Below are 19,155 nucleotides of genomic sequence, written 5' to 3' on the forward strand. Positions count from 1 at the left end.
AGTTAGACCTAGTAATGAGATTGTTACTACAAATTCCCTTTAAACTGTTGCTGAGTTGAAGCTAAACTGAAGCTCACCTCTCTGTAAATTGGTACCATTGAGGACACCTTCCCCTGGAAGGAAAACAGGGAAGAAAGGAAGCAGACATCATTGTAACAGGCCTTGTTCCAAAGATGAAACTCACATTTATTTGCAAATTTTGTTTTTATTTTTTCATTGTTTTAAAATAATTTTTTAACTTTTTACACATGTTACTCCCAGCTCCCTCTCCCTGCTCTTCTCACCCTCCTCCCAACCACCCCAACACCCCACTCTATCCCCCATGCACTCCCCAGGGAGGGTAAGGCCTTCCTTCCATGGGGCATTTTCAAAGGTTACTCACTTACTGGCATCTCAGTCATCATTCTGGGGTCCATGCATTCCCCCTTGTTTAGGTCAGCTGCCTCTATGGGTTTCGCCAGCCTGGTCTTCATTCTTTGCTCCTCACTCCTCTTTGCAATTAGGTTCCAGGAGTTCAGTTCGATTTTTAGCTGTAGGTGTCTGCCCCTGCTTCTGTCAGCCACTGGATGAGGGTTCTAGGATGGCATATAAAGTAGTTATCAATCTCATTATCAGGGGAGGGCATTTAATGTAGCCTTAATGCTAGTTGGTGTCATTCTTGTCGATCTCTGAAAATCTCATTAGTGCTCCCTCTATTATGGTATCTCTCATCCTGCTCTCCTCTATTCTTGACCTGACTCAACCTTCCTGCTCCCCCATGTCCTTTTCTTCCCTCCTCTTCTCCCCCTCTCTTTCTCCCATCTCCCTCTGCCCTCTCCTCTCCCATGCTGGCAATCCAATTAGGAGATCTTGTCTCATTCTCCTTCTCTGGGGGTACCATGCATGTCTCTCTTAGGGTTCACCCTGTTTCCCAGACTCTCTGGCGGTGGGATTATAGGCTGACAATCCCCTGATCCATGTCTAAAATCCATATAGGAGTGAGTACATACCATGTTTGTCTTTTTGTGACTGTGTTACCTCACTCAGGATATTTTCTTCCAGTGCCATCCATTGGCCTGCAAATTTCAAGATTCCATTTTTTCTCTGCTGAGTGGTACTCCATTGTGTGGATGTACCACATTTTCTCTATCCACTCTTCAGTTGAGGGGGATCTAGGTTGCTTCCGGGTGCTGGCTATTACAAATAATGCTGCTATGATATAGTGGAACAGATGTCCTTGTTATATGAATATGAATCTTTTGGGTATATGCCTAAGAATGGAATTGCTGGGTCTTGTGGTAGGCTGATTCCCATTTTCCTGAGGAAACTCCATACTGATTTCCAATGTGGTTATATGAGTTCGCACCCCCAGTAGCAGTGGAGGAGTGTTCCCCGTTCTCCACATCCCCTCCAGCATAAACTGTCATTCGTGTTTTTGAGTAAGATGGTATCTCAGAGTTGTTTTGACTTGCATTTCCCTCATTTCTAGGGATGTTGAGCACTTTCTTAAGTGCCTCTCAGCCATTTTAGACTCCTCCGTTGAGAATTCTCTATTTAGTTCTGTAGCCCACTTTTTAATTGGATCCTTTGGTGTTTTGAGTTGCTTTTTGAGTTCTTTGTAAATTTTGGAGATCAGCCATCAGTCAGATGTGGGGTTAGTGAATATCTTTTCCCATTTTGCTTGTTGACTGTGTCCTTTGCTTTACAGAAGCTTCTCAGTTTCAGGAGGTCCCATGACTTAATTGTTGACCTCAGTGTCTGTGCAACTGATGTTATTTTCAGGAAGCAGTCTCCTATACAAATTTATTCAAGGATACATCCCACTTTCTCTTCTAAGAGGTTCGGTGTGGCTGGATTTATGTTGAGGTCATTAATCCATTTGGACTTAACTTTTGTGCATGGCGATAAACATGGATCGATCCTCATTCTTCTACATGCCAGCATCCAGTTATGCCAGCACCATTTGCCTAAGATGTTTTCTTTTTCCATTATATCTTTTTAGCTTCTTTGTTGAAGATCAGATGTTCATATGTGTATGGGTTAATATTGGGATGTTCAGTTTGATTCCATTAGTCTACCTGTCTTTTTTTTGTGCCAATACCAAGCTGTTTTCAGGACTATAGCTTATAATAGAGCTTGAAATCAGGGATGGTGATGCCTCTAGACATTGCTTTGTTGAATAAGATTGTTTTTGCTATCCTGAGTCTTTTGTTTTTCCATATAAAGTTGATTATTGTTCTTTCAAGGTCTGTGAAGAATTGTTCTGGGAATTTAAAGGGGACTGCATTGAATCTGTAGATTGCTTTTGGCAAGATTGCCATTTGTACTACGTTGATCCTACTATCCAAGGGCATGGGAGAGCTTTCCATTTTCTGGTGTCTTCTATAATTTCTTTCTTTAAAGACTCAAAGTTCTTGCTATACAGGTCTTTCATTTGTTTGGTTAGTGTTACCCCATGGTATTTTATGTTGATTGTGGAAATTGTAAAGGGTGATATTTCTCTGATTTCTTTCTCAGCCCTTTTATCATCTGTATATAGTAGGGCTACTGATTTTCTTGAGTTGATCTTGTATCATGTCACTTTGCTGAAGGTGTTAATCAGCTGTAAGAGTTCCCTGGTAGAGTTTTTTGGGTCACTTCTGTAAACCATCATATCATCTTCAAATAGTGAAAATTTCGCCTCTTCCTTACCAATTTGTATCCCCTTGATCTCCTTTTGTTGTTGTATTGCTTTAGCTAGAAGTTCAAGTACAATATTGAAGAGGTATGGAGAGAGTGGACAGGACAGCCTTGTATTGTTCCTGATTTTAGAGGAATCAGGTTGAGTTTCTGTCCATTTAGTTTTATGTTGGCTGTTGGTTTACTCTATATAGCTTTTATTATGTTTAGGAATGTTCCTGTTATCTCAGATCTCTCCAAGACCTTTATCATGAAGGGGTGTTGGATTTTGTCAAAGGCTTTTTCAGCATCTAGTGAGATGATCATGTGATTTTTGTTTCTCAGCTTATGAAAGATTACATATGGATTTTCGTATGTTGAACCATCCCTGCATCCCTGGGATGAAACCTACATGATCATGGTGGATGATTGTTTTCATGTGTTCTTGTATCCGATTTGCAAGTATTTTATTGAGTATTTTTGCATCAATGCTCATGAGGGATATTTGTCTGAAGTTCTCTTTCTTAGTTGTGTCTTTGTATGGCTTGGGTATCAAGATTATTGAAGCCTCATAAAAAGAGTATGGCAAAGACCCTTCTGTTTCTATTGCGTGGAATTCTTTGAGAAGAATTGGTATTCAAAGAAAGCTGTTCTTTGAATTTCTGGTAGAATTCTGCACTGAGGCCATCTGGACCTGGGCTTTTTTTGCTTGGGAGAATTTTGATGACTGCTTCTATTTCCATAGGGGTTATAGGTCTATTTAAATTGCTTATCTGTTCTTGATTTAATTTTGGCAAGTGGTAGCTATCCAGAAAATTGTACATTTCTTTTAAATTTTTGAATTTTGTGGAGTACAGGTTTTCAAAGTATGACCTGATGATTCTCTGGATTTCCTCAGTGTCTGTTGTTATGTGCTCCTTTTCATTTATGCTTTTGTTAGTTTCCATGTTCACACTCTACCATTTTGTAAGTTTTGATAAAGGTTTGTCTATCTTGTTGATTTTCTCAAAGAACAAACTCTACTCTTCGTTACATTGATTCTTTGTATTGTTTTCCTATTTTCTACTTTATTGATTTCAGACCTCAGTTTGATTATTTCCTGGCATCTACTACTCCTCCTGTGTGAGTTTGCTTCTTTGTGTTCTAGAGCTTTCAGCTGTGCTGTTAATTCTCTAGTATAACTATTCTCCAGTTTATTCATGTGGGTACTCAGTGCTATGACCTTCCCTCTTAGCACTGCTTTCAAAGTGTCCCACAAGTTTGGGTATGTTGTGTCTTCATTCTCATTGAATTCTAGGAAGTCTTTAATTTCTTTTTTTATTTCTTCTTTGACCCAAGAATGATGCAATTGCACATTATTCAATTTCCATGAGTTTGTAGGGTCTCTGCAATTTGTGCTGCTGTTGAATTCTAATTTTAATTCTTGGGGGTCTGATAAGATACATGAAGTTATTCTAATTTTTTATACCTGTTGTGATTTGATGTGTCCCCAAGTGTGTGTTCCAAATTTGGGAAGGTTCCGTGTCGCACTGAGAAGAAGGTATATATTTTTGTGTTTGGATGGAATGTTCTATAGATGTCTGTAAATCCCAATTGACTCGTAACTTCTATTAGTTCCTTTGCTTCTTTGTTAAGTTTCTGTCTGGTAGTCCTGTCTAGTGGTGTGACTCGGATGTTGAAATCTCCCACTATAAGCTTGTGGGGCTTTACATGTGATTTGAGTTTTAGTAATGTTTCCTTTACAAATGTGGATGCCTTTGTATTTGGGGCATAGATGTTCAGAATTGAAACTTCATCTTGGTGGATTTCTCCTGTGATGAGTATGAAATAACCTACTTCATCTCTTTTGATTGATTTTATTTTAAAGTCTAATTTGTTATATATTAGGATAGCTACCCCTGCTTGTTTCTTGTGTCCAGTTGATAGGGAAGTCTTTTCCCTACCCTTAACTCTGAATCTATTTCTCCTAGTGTATCTTCAACACCTAATATTCTGTCTTCCATCTCTTGTATTCTGTTGTTTATGCTTGCATCTGTAGTACCTGACCATTTGCCCAGCTTTTCTATTTCCAGCCTTCCCTTAGTCTGTTTTTTTATTTTCTCTATTCCTGTTTTCAACCCTTGAACTGTTTATTTCTGGCAATTTTTGCTTTGTCTTTTCATCATTTGTTGCATTTTTTATTTTTTTGATTTGTTTTTTCTTCCATTTCTTGCATTTTTGGTATGTTTTTTCTTCCATTTTTTTAAGGAACTTTCCCCATATCTTCTTTCAGGACCTCTATCATTTTCATGAAGTTGCTTTTAAGGTCATTCTCTCCTGCTTCTTTTGCATTGGAATGTTCCAATTTTGCTGGAGTAGAGTTTCTAGAATCTAGCAGTGTCATATTTATTTTTCTGTTGCTTAGTGTGTTTTTGTATTGTCTCCTTCCCATCCCTTCTTCTAGTGGGTGCAGAAAGATTCTCTTCCTGGCCTGGTGGTTAGGAGACCAGAGTTCCTTTTCAGTGGGGGCAAGCAAGTCCAATACTCTGGTAGTTCTCCTCTTCCTGATCCTAGTCCTCTTCCTGTGAGTGGAGAAGAAGACCAGGAATCTGGGGTGCGTAGGCTCCCACTGGGAGAGGAGCCTCAGGGTCAGTCTTCTGGCACTGGAATGTGGGCCCAGAAACAGGCCCCAAATTGCCTGATCCCATGGGTGGAGATGAAGACCAGGAAGCTGGGGTATGTATGTTCCCCCTGGGAGGGGAGACTCAGTGGCAGTCCCAAGGTAGTCCCCAGGTACTGGAAAGCAGGCCTGGATACAAGTCCCAGTTTACCTGGTCCCGTTTGTGGAGAAGACCAGGAATTCTGGGTTCATAGGCTCCCGCCAAGAGGGAAAACTCAGTGGGTGTCTACAGGCACTGGAAAGCAGGCCCAGAAATAGCCCCCGAATTTCCTTGTCCAGTAGGTGGAGAAGAAGATCAGGAAACTGGGGTGTGGAGGTTATGGTCAGGAGGGGAGGCTCAATGGTGAGCAGATGTCCTTATTGTATGAATGTACATGTTTTGGGTATATGCCTAAGAGTGGAATTGCTGGGTCTTGTGGTAGCCTGATTTCTATTTTCCTGAGAAGTCTCCATATGGATGTACAAAGTTGCTGTACAAGTTGGCACCCCCACCAGCAGTGGACAAGTGTTCCACTTTCTTCTCATCCAACCCTGTATAATAAAGGAACTTCTGGAGGAATCACCATCCTTGATTTAAAGCTCTACATAGAGCTATAGTCCTGAAAATAGTTTGGTATTGGCACAAAAATAGACAGGTAGACCAATGAAATCCAGTTGAAGACCCTGATATTAACCCACACATCTTTGAACACCTGATCTTTGACAAAGAAGCTAAAACTATACAATGGGAAAAAGAAAGCATCTTCAACAAATGGTGCTGGCATAACTGGATGCTGGCATGTAAATGACAGCAGATAGATCCAAACCTATCACCATGCACAAAACTTAAGTCCAAATGGATCAAAGACCTCAACATAAATCCAGCCACACTGAACCTCTTAGAAAAAAAAGTGGGAAGTACCCTTGAATGAAATGGTACAGGAGACAGCTTCCTGAACATAACTCTAGTAGCACATACTGAGATCGACAATTAATAAATTGGACCTCCTGAAAGGGAGAAGTTTTTGCAAGGCAAAGGACAGAGTCAAAAAGACAAAAAGGCAGCCCACAGAATGGGAAAAGATATTCACTAACCCCACATCTGACAGGGTTAATCTCCAAAATTTACAAAGAACTCAAGAAGCAAGTCTCCAAAACACCAACGGATCCAATTGAAAAGTGGGGTACAGAACTAAATAGAGAATTCTCATTAGAGGATCTAAAATGGCTGAGAGACACCTGAGAAAGTGCTCAACATCCTTAACCACCATGGAAATGCAAATCAAAACAATTCTGAGATACCATCTGACTCCTGTCAGAATGGCTAAAATCAAAAACACTAATGACAATTTAAGCTGGAGAGGATGTTTTTCGTTTTTAAGATAGGGTTTCTCTATATACGCAGCCCAGGCTATTCTGGAATTCACTCTGTAAACCAAGATGTCCTTGAACTCAGAAATCTGGCTACCTAGTGCTGGAATTAAAGTTATGCACCACCATGACTGGCTATCTATTTGTATTTTACTTGCCAGACTTAATCATGATCATTTACTGACAAATGAATCCAGGAGATAAGAGTTTTTAGCTGGGTAATTGTTTTAATCTTTATGAGAATATTGGAAGACAGGAAAGAGTCATTATCATTGTTATTATTATTCTGTCTGTTCAGATATATTTCAAAACATTCTTAAGATAAGGCACAGATGTTCTTATTAATCAGATGTGGAAACAATTCTAAAGGATTTCATTTGCAATGTTGTTCAGCAACTTCTTGCTGTCCACTGCCCATGAACAGAAAATTGTTCCCACCAGATGAAAAATGACTTGGTGCCATGGTCTTAGCATCCCCAGGATCCAAAATTATGAAACATGAATGTAAGTTGTTTAGAATCTACATATGTGCCATGGTTTAAATGTACATGTGATATCTATGAATCCACCTGTTGCAACTTAATTATCAGCTGTTTGGTGTTTGGGGGTGATTAGTCCTAGGAAGAGAATAATTGCCTTTACAAGAGTTAGCAAAGAAGCCAGGGAGACAGCTCAGGAGGTTAAGAACCTTGCTACCTAGCCACTTGTCATGAGTGCAACTCCCAAAACCCACATGGGAGAAGAGAAACAACTACCATAGCTGTCCTCTTGTCTCCACTCATGTGCCATGAGACACCCTACCCTGCCAGAAATATACTATTCTAAAAAGTATTATCTTTTTCAAAAGTATTAGAGAGACTTCTTTCTCTCTGTAATATGAAGACACAGTGAATCTTTCTCATTTATGAGACAGATAATTGTTCCTACAAGATGAGAAATGGCTTGGTGCCCTCCTCTTAGCATCCCCAGGCTCTAGGACTATGAAACATGAATGTGAGTTGTTTATCCTCCACTTTGTGAAAGGAACTCACTCATACTAGGTACTGCTTTGGGATTAGCCGTGCTGATCACAGCTGTTCCATCCAGGAAAATTAGGATTATGTTGTAGGCTCAGGGAAAAACCACAGAATTGGTGATTTTTCTTTTAAATCAATCCTTTTTTTAAGGGCTAAGGAATTTTCTTTACAGCTACGACACTAAAATGAAATAAAAGCAAGAGAGCTTCTAATTGTTAAAAGAAATAAGTAAATTTGAAAATCAATAGAATCTTCTGTTTTCTTTCAGAAAAAGTGCAGGCTGAGATTGATGTAGTGATTGGCCAGAAGAGACAGGCAAGCCTGGCAGACCGAGAGTCCATGCCCTACACCAATGCTGTTGTCCATGAAGTGCAGAGGATGGCCAACATCATCCCCTTGAATGTTCCCAGAGAGGTGACAAAGGACACCAGTTTGGATGGATTCCGCTTGACAAAGGTAACTATGTGCTCCTAGCCTCAGATATCTAAGTCCACTTTCGACAGTCTTAAGAGGCTAAACTAAAGGTGGCATGCATTCCTGCCTCAAGAGATCATTGAAATTGGCTAGAGAGAGACTGCTAAAATGCCAGTTTTCCTCCATACATGAAAACATATATATACATGAAAGAAGCGTCCTTTGTCAAACATGTTTAGGCAAAGCCTGACTGTGTTTCCTGAAGGCCTCCTAGAATCTTCCTATGATAATGTGAACTCACAACAGTCAGCAATTTGATGTAACCGGATCAGCTCCCAAGACCAAAGCTTGGCTTCGAAATGTGAATGAAATTTGAGGCACCTGCACTATCATCACAGTGAGACTTGTGTTTTTAAAACAATGACCTACAGGCTTATTTAACTTACATGCAAATAATCTGTCTCATGTGGGAAGTCATTTCAAACTACAGTCTTAGAAAGAGAGAGAAGGGTCAATAGTTACTAAGTGATATTTGTGAGTTGTTAACTCTTATATCCTTCAAAATGTCTTATCAACTTTTCAGAATAACTATCCATTTCATTTTTGAGATTAGAAAGATGAGGCTTAAGGAAATTAGTTTTGCATACAATCCCTCTATTATAAGATAATAAAAGTGGGGAATCCAGAACCAGACCTGTTCTGATCATTCTGATGACCCCATGCTTCTTCCATGGAACTTGTATTATTTTGACATTAAAAGGATCTCCTTTGATGTTTCTCCATGAGTTCCTGTTAAATCTCCTCTCTTTACAATCTGGATCCCCATCACATCTCCCAGTGCTCTTAAGATCTCTGCCCAGGGTTTCCTGAAACGCATACACTCAACGCCCCCGAAACAGTTACAGTAACTTCTGTTATTCCCTTCACCATGGATTATAAGAAGGTATTTTTCTTGGCTGTGACAAAATACCCAAGGTTTCAGTTCAGCATGGCAAGAAGCAGTGAAAGAGTCGGTCAGATAATATAATGGTGATGGCCGGGAAGCAGAGGGAGCACCTACAGGAGGCTTTTTGCCCCCTCTTCCACACTTTTTTATTTCATCCGGTTCGTCAACCTGTAGGATGGTGCTATCCACAGTCAGGGAAGGTTTGCTGCTAGTAGTTGATTGTCTCTGGAACCATCTTCACGTATCCTAGCCCAAGATGATGGAAACAAACTAGAGAGTGTATAATGAAAATGATGGGAGGCGACAATGTAATCACGTTCATGGCACACTTCACTGTTGACTGTGCAGCAGATGTGGGTCTCAGAGATCAAGGGCGCAGTTCTGCACTAAGGTGCTACCTGGACTCAGAAATGTACATGGCAAAATCAAGAGAGATTAGAAGAATGGGTAAAGAAGCTGATTAGGTGAATGAGTCAATGGGAGGTAAAGACTCATGTCGGGGAGTCTGGGCACCATTTCAAGGATCCTGATGGACTGACCTTTCTTATTCTGCTTGCTTCATGTGCTCCTAACACTGAGGACTAGGTTCAGAGGCCTCCACACAGAGGTCCAAGAATGGACCTACCAGTGTCCTCATGGTAGGAAATGACTGAGTTGATCTTTATTCCTGTCTGCCTCATTATTCTTCTTTGGATGCTAACATGTCTCTCCATAGACCCATATAGACTTCTTCCTATAGACTTGTGATCAGCGTTAAAGAGCAACCAAATGAACTTGAAAATCCCCAGAAGTCACTCACAGTCGTTGTAAAGCTATCTAGACAAAGGAGACGGTACTAAGTGGGGAGAGTAATGCACGACAGCTCAAGAAATGTCTACCTCGTTGCAGGTCTGTTCCATGAATCAAGTCTTGACTCTTTGCTGTCATTTCTAGGGCACCATGCTTGTAACCAATCTGACTGCACTGCATAAGGACCCCAAAGAGTGGGCCACCCCAGAAACCTTCAATCCAGAGCACTTTTTGGAGAATGGACAGTTTAAGAAGAGAGAATCCTTTCTGCCATTCTCAATGGGTGAGTTGTGATGAGAAGGACAGAGTTCAGAGCTCCACCCCAGCCCTTCCCTCCTCTCATCTCCATAGTCATCTATGTTAACGAAAACACCTCCAGATGGCCCAGGGTTGCTCCACTTCACTTTTGGTTACAATCCTACATTCCCTGACCTTGGTACTGCTTCAGACCTACCTTAATTCTTACGCTTCCTTGCCTTGACAGGGTATTTCAACTCGCCTCATGCTGTTTTCCAAAACACTAAGAATAGAGACCTATGCTCTGCCCCTTCTTCACTAAGGTGGCATCTTCATAAGATTTTTCAGTGTTCCAAGTTATTTTTAAGGGATGCACTCTCATGGGGAAATGGAGTTGACATGAAATGTGATGGAGAGGAGAAATGGGAGAGTGATTTGCCTACTCACATGAAGCAATAATTTTAAAAAGATCACTCAGAGTTAACCATCTTTTGATATACTTTTCATAACCCTACAAAGTAAGCCATATCCACTATTTATTAACTCTGAAAACTATAGTAGTAAATGCATTCTGGGAAAGTTATAGAGATCCTGTATCAAATAAAATGGTTAAAAGAGAGATAGGGGTATAGCTCAGTGAAAGTGTACTTTCTAGAATATGCAAGACCCTAGGTTTAGCAATTACTAGGAAGAAAGAGAGACTGAACAAGTAATGATGGAGAGGCAAGAAAAGAAAAAAAGTATAGTAAAGGAAAGGAAAAAAGGAATAAAGAGATAGAAATTCTTCTTCTTTAGTGTGAACTCTGACACCAGCACACACACTAGTCAGCATTGTCAAGGGGCAGACTCTGTACACTGTATGCGCTACTAGTATTAGTATAATTTACACAGTTACTCACAAATGGCCTTTGAGAGGTTGGGGGTGGGAGGAATGGAAGTCAATGACCACTAAAAAAGCACTTGCCCAGAACCAGGCTATACATCTCAGTAAACTTCTGTTTAGTTAGAACTTCCATTCTGAGGCTTTGTGCTTTGCTTTAGATTTTACACTTAGGAAAAATGTAATAGTAGCAAGGTACTTAAGGTACCTGACATGGTAGCTCAGCTGGTAAATTGCTTGCTTTATGAGCATAATGTCCTGATTTGATCCTCAGAACACACAGAGAAAGCTGAGTATTTCAACATATGCTTGTATTCCTTGTGCTAGTGACCAGAGACAAGAGGACCCTGGAACTCACTGGCCAGCAAGATTATCCTGAGTGGTAGGGACATAGTCTCAAAAACACATTCATAAATAAATAAAGTGGATGCCACTTGGGGATAAGCACACACAGCTGGCCACTAAGTTCTACAATACTTGCACTCATGTATACACACAATGAACACACATGCACAAACACATCTACACAAATGTGGCATTTAAGGTAGATTAGACACTGTGTGGAGACTGTGCTATTGGGATGCATGGTGAAGGTGTTCACTAAGGCAGAGAACAGTGGCATGATAGTGTTGTCCTGGATCATCAGAGATCACTGGTGTGAACTAAAATAGTCAATAGAGAAACTGACATGTAAGTACAGAAATGAATACAGACACTAGTACATATGTCTATGTACACACTTTGATAAATACACCATGTGCATGTGTGTATGGTATGAGGGGACCTAGAGCAATGGCTTCCAGAATTGTAAGAATGCCTCCTGCCCAGGTCTTAACTTCCACACAACATTAATCAGTGCAAGGAACCAGGACCTTGGGAAAACGACTATTTCCTGGAGAGGCAAAGTGAAAACCCAAGTCAAGTCTAGGACATATTGTTGGGCCGAGGTCAGGAAATGTCACTTTGAATGGGGCTCTAATGACCAAATCAGGAAGATGTTAGACATGGCCATCTGGACACAAACCCCAAGGTCAGGTCAGTATCTACAGAAAGAAGATGGGGACACCAGACCCTCCATACACCAAAGTCAGCTGAGAAAGTGACCCATCTTCTGTTCTGGTCCACAGGAAAGAGAGCTTGCCTGGGAGAACAATTGGCCAGGTCTGAGCTGTTCATCTTCTTCACTGCTCTTCTGCAAAACTTTACCTTCAAGCCCCCACCTAATGAGAGGCTGAGCCTGAAGTTCAGAATGGGCCTCACTCTTTCCCCAGTCAGCCACAACCTCTGTGCTGTCGCCAGACCGTGATGCTGGAGAAGGAAAGAGAAAAGAGTCAGGAGGAAATGGTATATGCCCAAAGCTTCTCCTTCATGCTCATGTAAGAGGAGAACAATGTCACAGAATGAAGGAGATTCAAGAAATATTGAAGGATTAAATTTTAAAAAGATTGAATCAAATTTCTGGACTGTTGACCCCAAATTTACTGGTGATCAAATCATTTCTGAGCTCAGTGGCACATCTTTTTATCTAAAAGTTCCGAGAATGATGATTCCTCCTATAAAGAAAATGAAATCCTGAATTAAAAGTGCTGAGTGCTTCGTGAGTCACATCTGGAGAAGTGTCTTCAGTTTTCCTCCTTCCTCCTTTGTAGACATGTATTTGTTTCTGGACCATTGAAGTGTTGCTTTAATGTGGTTCAAAGAGAGAATAAGAATAACAACTGAGTGTCTGGTTGCATCCACAAAATGAGGTCATGAAGACTCTCCCAAATGACAGATGTATCCCCAACTTAGGTAGCTCTACCTCCAAGTAATTCTGGAAAGCAGCCATGTGAGTTTGCTCTATTGAGACTTCTTTGTTTTGATCTGTACCCCATTTTTAATTAAGTTTTGGGGGTTTTTTGACATCAAGTTACTAGAGTACTTTATATATTTTGGATATTAACCCTTTGTCAGATGTGGAGTTGGTAAAACAACTGTAGGCTGCACTGGAGGTTTCTTATTTGGTAAAATTGTATTGCTTTCCTAACACCCACATATACTCATGGTGTCTCTCTAAATGTGGAAGTTAAATGGTAAGAATCACTTCCTCTGCTTAGCAAGAAATCAAAAATCAGGATAATATGTTCAATTTTATTATCATTTATCAATACTATATCATCAGATACCAGTAGTCAACATGAGAAGTTGCAGACCTTACTATTTTAGAGAACAAATTCTAGTCTTGATGGAATTGGGGAAAAAGTATCATAAACCCACAAATAAATTGGCCATTAGTGTTCCCAACTTGAAAACAGGTGCCGAAAACCAGATTTTAACAATGTGTACAGCTCTAAAAACCTTTCCTCACCATCCTAACTGCACAGCAAACTTCATGTGGAGGGAATTAGTTCAGAAACTTCCCAATGGTGACTTCTCTCTGTTATGTCACAGGTGCTGCAGTCTCACAAATCTGACCACCCCACCCTAACCCTGACACAATCTCTTTCCTCTGGTGTTGCTTAAAGTGAGACCAGCATCCTGGTGTGTGGTGCACGCCTTTAATCCCAGCACTGGAGAGGCAATGGCAGGTGGACCTCTGTGGGTTTGAGGTCAACTTAGGCAACATAGTAGTTCCAGGGCATCTGTAGCTAGTTAGTGAGACCCTGTCTCAAAATGATAAATAAAAATGCGAGACCTGGCAGCCTTTCTCTTCTCGCAGTTCTCACACAAAGAGCTTAATTTCCCCTCCCACTTGGTGCCAGTGACCAGAGACACGTAATGTTTTAGTGACTTTGCCTCCTGGTGAGACCTCCAACCCCCTCAGAACCTTTAAGAATGGGCTTTGCTCTTCTTAAAACCACATTGGGGGCGAGTGCTGGGAACACAGTACCCCTGGCACCTAAGGGTGGAGGCAAAGTACCTGCAGGTGAGCAGGTTTTGGGGAAAGCGGCAAACCAGAGAGCACCAGGGCAAAGTTTAGGAGGGAGGAGTTTGGAGATTGGGTGAAAGTGCAGAGGAGCAGAGGGATCTGCAGAAGCCTCCAGCATTAGCCAGTACGGATGAGCAGGCTATAGGTTCCCAGGCAGAACAGAGAAATGGGGCGGGGCCAGTGTGAACAATGCCGGGCAATGGTGCTGGTAGGTCCTAGAGGGGCGTGGTCGGCAAGGAACAGGGTGGAACTTAGCAGAGGGGCTGTCTCTAGTGTCAGCACCAGTCAGTGACCCAGAAAACCTGCCCCAGCTCACATCTTTGTCATGCTTGTCACGGAAGGCTCCCTGGTGGCTGCCATCTGGGCAGTCCTCCATCCCAAGATCCTGCTGCTGGCTGCTTTCACTTTCTTGTTGCTGACCAACTGCCTAAAACTCAGGCGCCCCAAGAACTGCCCTCCAGGGCCCTGGCGCCTGCCCTTTGTGGGAAACTTGTTCCAGCTGGATTTAGAGCAGTTGCATCTGGTGATTCAGCAGGTGAGAAAGGGTGAGGGTGCCTGGCTGTGCCATGACCTAATCTGGGATCCTGACACTGGGGGCTGGAGGACCTGGCTGTAATCTGATGCTGGCTGCGGACTAACCCAGCCAGTAGAGCTAGTTTCTTGTCTGTGCCTTCATTTATGAGGCACGATGTTGTGTTGCCAAAAAGTTGATTTTAATACCCTTGTTTGAAAGATTTCCATTGTTATCCCATTATGATCTGACAACACACTATGTATAATTTCTTCTCTTTTTTAAGTATGTTAAGTGGACAGATAATAGAATAGTTCTCCCTGATAAATAAATGGGGCTGCTTTAAGGAATGTTGGCCTCCCTTAGTTCCTTCCTCCGTTCAGTCGTCTTCTAATTTTCTGTCATATATAAAAAGAAACATGACATTCATTTGAATCTGAATTCTCTCAATCTCATGATCTTCAATCCTATTTTCCTGCAAGAAATATATTCTTTACAACTGAAAAAAATAACTCCACTGTGTATGCATAACACGTCCTTTATTCATTTGTCCGTTGGTTGGCATCCAAACTGATTCCCCATCGACTATTGTAAACAGCCCAAAAATAAATAATAAACATGGATCTTTGTGGATTCTTGTGGCTTACAGATTTCATCAGGGACCACCCAGAGTGAGACAGCAAGAGTCCTACATCTTATATGTTGGAGGAACCTCCATACTAATTTCCATAATAACTATACCATTAGGATAAGGGGTTTATCTTTCGCACATCCTCACCAACATTTGCTGTCATTTGTTTTCTTCACAATAGCCATTCTGACTCAGGTGAGAGAGACAAAATCTGAATGCAGTTTTAATTTGTATATATATCCCTGATGACTGACAAAGGGTGCTGAATAGTTTTTCAACTATATATTGGCCATTTCTGTTTCTTCTTTCAAAAACTGTTCAACTCATTTGATCATTTATTAAGTAGTTAATATGGGCTTTAATGTTATATTTTGGAGCTCTTTATAGTCAGATGTATAGCTGTCAAAGATTGTTTTCTCATTCTATATGCTGTCTCTCCACCTTTTGACTGTTTGAAGTGTCAAAGATACCTTCATGCAAGCACATTTGTCAATTATTGGGATTATTTCCTCTGCTATTGGAGAACTTTTCAAAAAGTTCTTAGCTATCTTAAAGTGTTTGCTGATGTTTTCCTCCAGCAGTTGCAGAGTTTCTGTATTAAGCTCAGTCTTTGATCCATCTTGAATTGATTTTATACGGGGTGAAGAATATAAATCTAATTTTATTCTTCTGTGTGTAGCTATCCAAACTTCCCAGACCCAGTTGTTAAAGAGGCTTTCTTTTCTCTAATGTTTTATTTTTTACATCATTTGTCAAAAATTAAGTGTGTGTGTGTGTGCGTGTGTGTGTGTGTGTGTGTAAATGGCTCAGCACTTAAGAGCATTTGCTGTGCAATCATGAGGGGTGGTTTGGATCATAGCTCCAATGCAACAAGTAAGAAATCTTTTGCATGTCTGTAACCCCAGCTTCAAAGGAGGTTTGAACAAGGGTGGGGCTTGCTGACTTCTAACCTAGCCTAGAAAATAAAGCCCCAGGCTCAGAAAGACACCCAGGTGCAAGAAATAGACAGAATAAAAGGAGGATATAAGATGCCGCCTTCCAGTCTCTGCACATGAACAGGCTATACACCTGCGCAGTACGTATGCACATCCACTCAAAAAGGCACAGTCATACACAGATTAATTAAATAAATAAACAGACTTTTTAATTGAAAAAAATGTGTAAGTAAGTGCCCTTTCACTTAATTTGTTAAACACTCATCCAGGGAATATAGAAACAAAACCAAGAACATGTTTTCATGATGGGAATCTTCTCTAATATCAGTTCTCTACTGTTGACACTCGTTTTATCTTTGTGCAGCCTTGCTGACTGCCGACCTAATGATTTTATCAAGTCCACAAGTCCAGACAAAAAGGTAGTCAAGTCTCCAGCACCACTGGGAGTTCTTTTGTCTGTCCTCCTGCTCCATCTCCCTGTTCCTCTCCCCCCACCCTGTGTGTGTGTGTGTGTGTGTGTCCTACATGTTTAAGATCAGCAGGTGTTTTGACTGCAGTGACCACATTCTTTTGTAATGTCCCTTTTTATCTGTATCAGTGTTCTTGCCTAGACAGAGTGTGTTTGAGCCATTTTTTTAAACTTACTATTCCTGTTTTGGTTCATTTTTTATTGTTCCTATCTCTTACCATTAACTGGGAGACTAGAACATTTTGTATACTTATTGTTTTATAGGTACTTCTACTCCTTAATTTTATTGCTTTCTGCTTGCATTTTTGTTAATTTACTCTTCCATTATCCCTTCCCTGTGTGTTTCTTGGAGACTTTCTGATTGGCTGCCTTTCTCTTCCTCTTCTCTCTCTTTACACCTCTTTTATTGTCCAGCAGCTGCTCTGTGTTACTCAGCATGCATGTGCAGCCCATGAGACTTGCTAACACCTCTTTCCATGTGAAATGAGCGACTACAAACACGGAGGAACCTTCTCCCCTCTATGACTCATTGTCTCAGCTGTTGTCCTCACACACTGAGACCCATGTCAGACACCGCCCTGCTCTTCAGTGTGCAGTGCAGCTGGAGCTCAAAGCACAGGAGTCTGCTGCCTTGTCCCTTACTCATCCTCCCATGGCTGCCTTTTCTTCCGAGGTCACGGTTTCCTTTCTGATGGTAGTACATTGGGTTGACCATTTGCTACACTTTAATGTTCTCGTACTTATTGCTGTCCTTTGTGGTTTCCCCACAAGTAGTAAATGGATTGTTGTTTTGTCCCTCTGCTTTCAGTTTCCTTAATGGTTGTGGTGATTTTGCTTTGCTTGTGACTTTATGCTGTAGGGTTCCTCACAGCATGCTTGCATTTTGCTAGACGAGGAAGTTTCCAGCATTCTTTAAGTATTTTCTCATCTACACTTTCTCCTTCTTGACTTTTGGGGAGAGACGGACATTGAGGCACAGCTGTTTCATGTCTGGTGCTGCATCTGCTTTCCCTGCTGTGAGCCGGGTGGACCTGTTTCTCACCTCTGCCCTGCCCACGCTTGTTCTCACATTGCTTCTCTGCCAAGATTTTCTGTACAGGCCTCTGCTTACACAGTTACAGCTTTCAGGCCTCTGTATATTTCATTACTTTGATGAGACATGTCAATGCTTTAAAAAAATGTCAGTTGATTTAAAATCTTTCATAATTCTGAATTCCAAAGTGTGGCATCTCAGTAGACTTCAGATGTTCCTGTTTTAAGGTAATTTAGCTTAGGTAATTTAGCAGCGGTAACCTGTTGGGGATCTGAATACTCACCTTTTGGAGTGGTGATTCAAAAGGAAATTTGGGTTATAAGAAGTCTTTTGTGTGAATCTTGGTGACCTCAGCTTGTGGCCCCCACTCTCCCAGGAATTCACCCCAAAGCCTCATCAGCATATTCCAGTGAGAAGAGGATAGCTGTAGACCTCAGGGTTCCATCAGAATAAGGTGGCCTCACCTCGTTACAGGGGCATAAAAATCAGAGATATCATCCTTCAACTTTTCTATGTGAAAGAGACATCTATGTTGTCATAAGGGAAGGGTAGAGATCTGATTCCATCACAGGCTGTGTTGCAAACTTTTTGTAACAGTGCAGCTGTGGATCTCATGGTTCTGCTCAGAGAATCAGCCCAGATGTGACACCAAGGCAGAGTGAGCAAAAGGTTCCACCTATGAACCCCACTACTGCAGGCCATTGTAGGTTGGACAGGCTCACCTTGGTTTTGCTTTTTAGGAGTGTTTGTGTGTGTGTGTGTGTGTGTGTGTGTGTGTGTGTGTGTGTGTTAAACTCAAAGACATAGAGGCTGGAAGGCAGAGATCTTGTTCTGCTGTTCTGCATTTTTCATGGCTTTGGGAAACTCTAATTAGAGTTTACCCTCTGTCAACTGCTGTTTTGATTAGCATGATTAAGAAATTATTTTACCTGATCTTGAGTTGATTAAAAATATTGATCTATATATTTCTTTTGCCACTAAATTAGATGTGACTACAGAGCTTAGGTAAAATGTCTAATGTCACAATGGTTCATGATGAACCATTTGGGCTCCTCTTCCCAGGTGAGTTATTTTTTCATCCATTTATTTGGTACAGTTTGATATTTCTGTGTATAAACAAGTGGTGTAAAATGATACAATTCACGTATAACTGTTTGGATTCTTGCCACTGGGAAACAATCCTCACAGTGTGGTGTCCTTCCCTTTGGTTCCTATGCTCCTTTTCCTTCAGGCTCCATGACATCAGGCTCCATTTCCATCTCTACTGAGCAAACTGGCTAGGAAAAGCAGGAATCCGACTTTCCCATGTTGGTCCCTGAGATAATGGCAATGAAGGGCTTACACCCAACATGATTGACTCAACACTTGTTCTCTGCACTTCCTGCCTCTTCATATAATCTGAAGTTGTCCATCTATGGACACTTATTAAGTACTTATGTGGCAGGCATGATGATCATGTGTACATTCTTGTCACCAATTGTGGCACCAGATCAGATCGCAATGGGTGAGAAGTTCTGGGATAACTTTTGGTAGTATGATGGGCCTAAATTGGGTTGCCAATAAGAGAAATGTTTACCAAGTTCTAGTAGAGTAAAAGGATAAGTCATCCTAAATGGAGGAGCTGGCATGAATTAAAACATGACAACGAAGAAGCTGACTTTCTTCTTCATCATGTGGGGCCTGTACTCCCCCTTCTACCTCACAATTTCTTAAGTTTCTCCAGTGCAACCTATTGACTTG

At 41.2% G+C, this 19,155-nt stretch overlaps 2 protein-coding genes across 4 annotated transcripts in view; both read left to right on the forward strand.

The window, feature by feature from the left end:
* The window catches only part of LOC101841462 (cytochrome P450 2J4), a 30,422-nt gene extending 17,893 nt beyond the window's left edge, over positions 1–12,529 (forward strand). Inside the window, exons 7-9 of the mRNA XM_040757141.1 lie at positions 7,931–8,118; positions 9,956–10,094; positions 12,056–12,529. Coding sequence (XP_040613075.1) covers positions 7,931–8,118; positions 9,956–10,094; positions 12,056–12,234 — 506 coding nt within the window. The 3' untranslated portion in view covers positions 12,235–12,529. The remainder of the gene's footprint in view (positions 1–7,930; positions 8,119–9,955; positions 10,095–12,055) is intronic.
* Positions 12,530–12,675: 146 nt separating this feature from the next.
* The window catches only part of LOC101830438 (cytochrome P450 2J3), a 40,227-nt gene continuing 33,747 nt past the window's right edge, over positions 12,676–19,155 (forward strand). For 2 of the 3 annotated variants that reach the window (XM_005074310.4, XM_021229644.2), the window contains exon 1: positions 12,676–14,371. In XM_005074310.4, the coding sequence (XP_005074367.1) occupies positions 14,162–14,371 (210 nt within the window). In that variant the 5' untranslated portion in view covers positions 12,676–14,161. The remainder of the gene's footprint in view (positions 14,372–19,155) is intronic. The other variant, XM_040757142.1, reaches the window with a different exon arrangement.

This window comes from Mesocricetus auratus, unplaced genomic scaffold (genome assembly GCF_017639785.1).
Source record: "Mesocricetus auratus isolate SY011 unplaced genomic scaffold, BCM_Maur_2.0 Super-Scaffold_100014, whole genome shotgun sequence".
Lineage (NCBI taxonomy): Eukaryota > Metazoa > Chordata > Mammalia > Rodentia > Cricetidae > Mesocricetus > Mesocricetus auratus.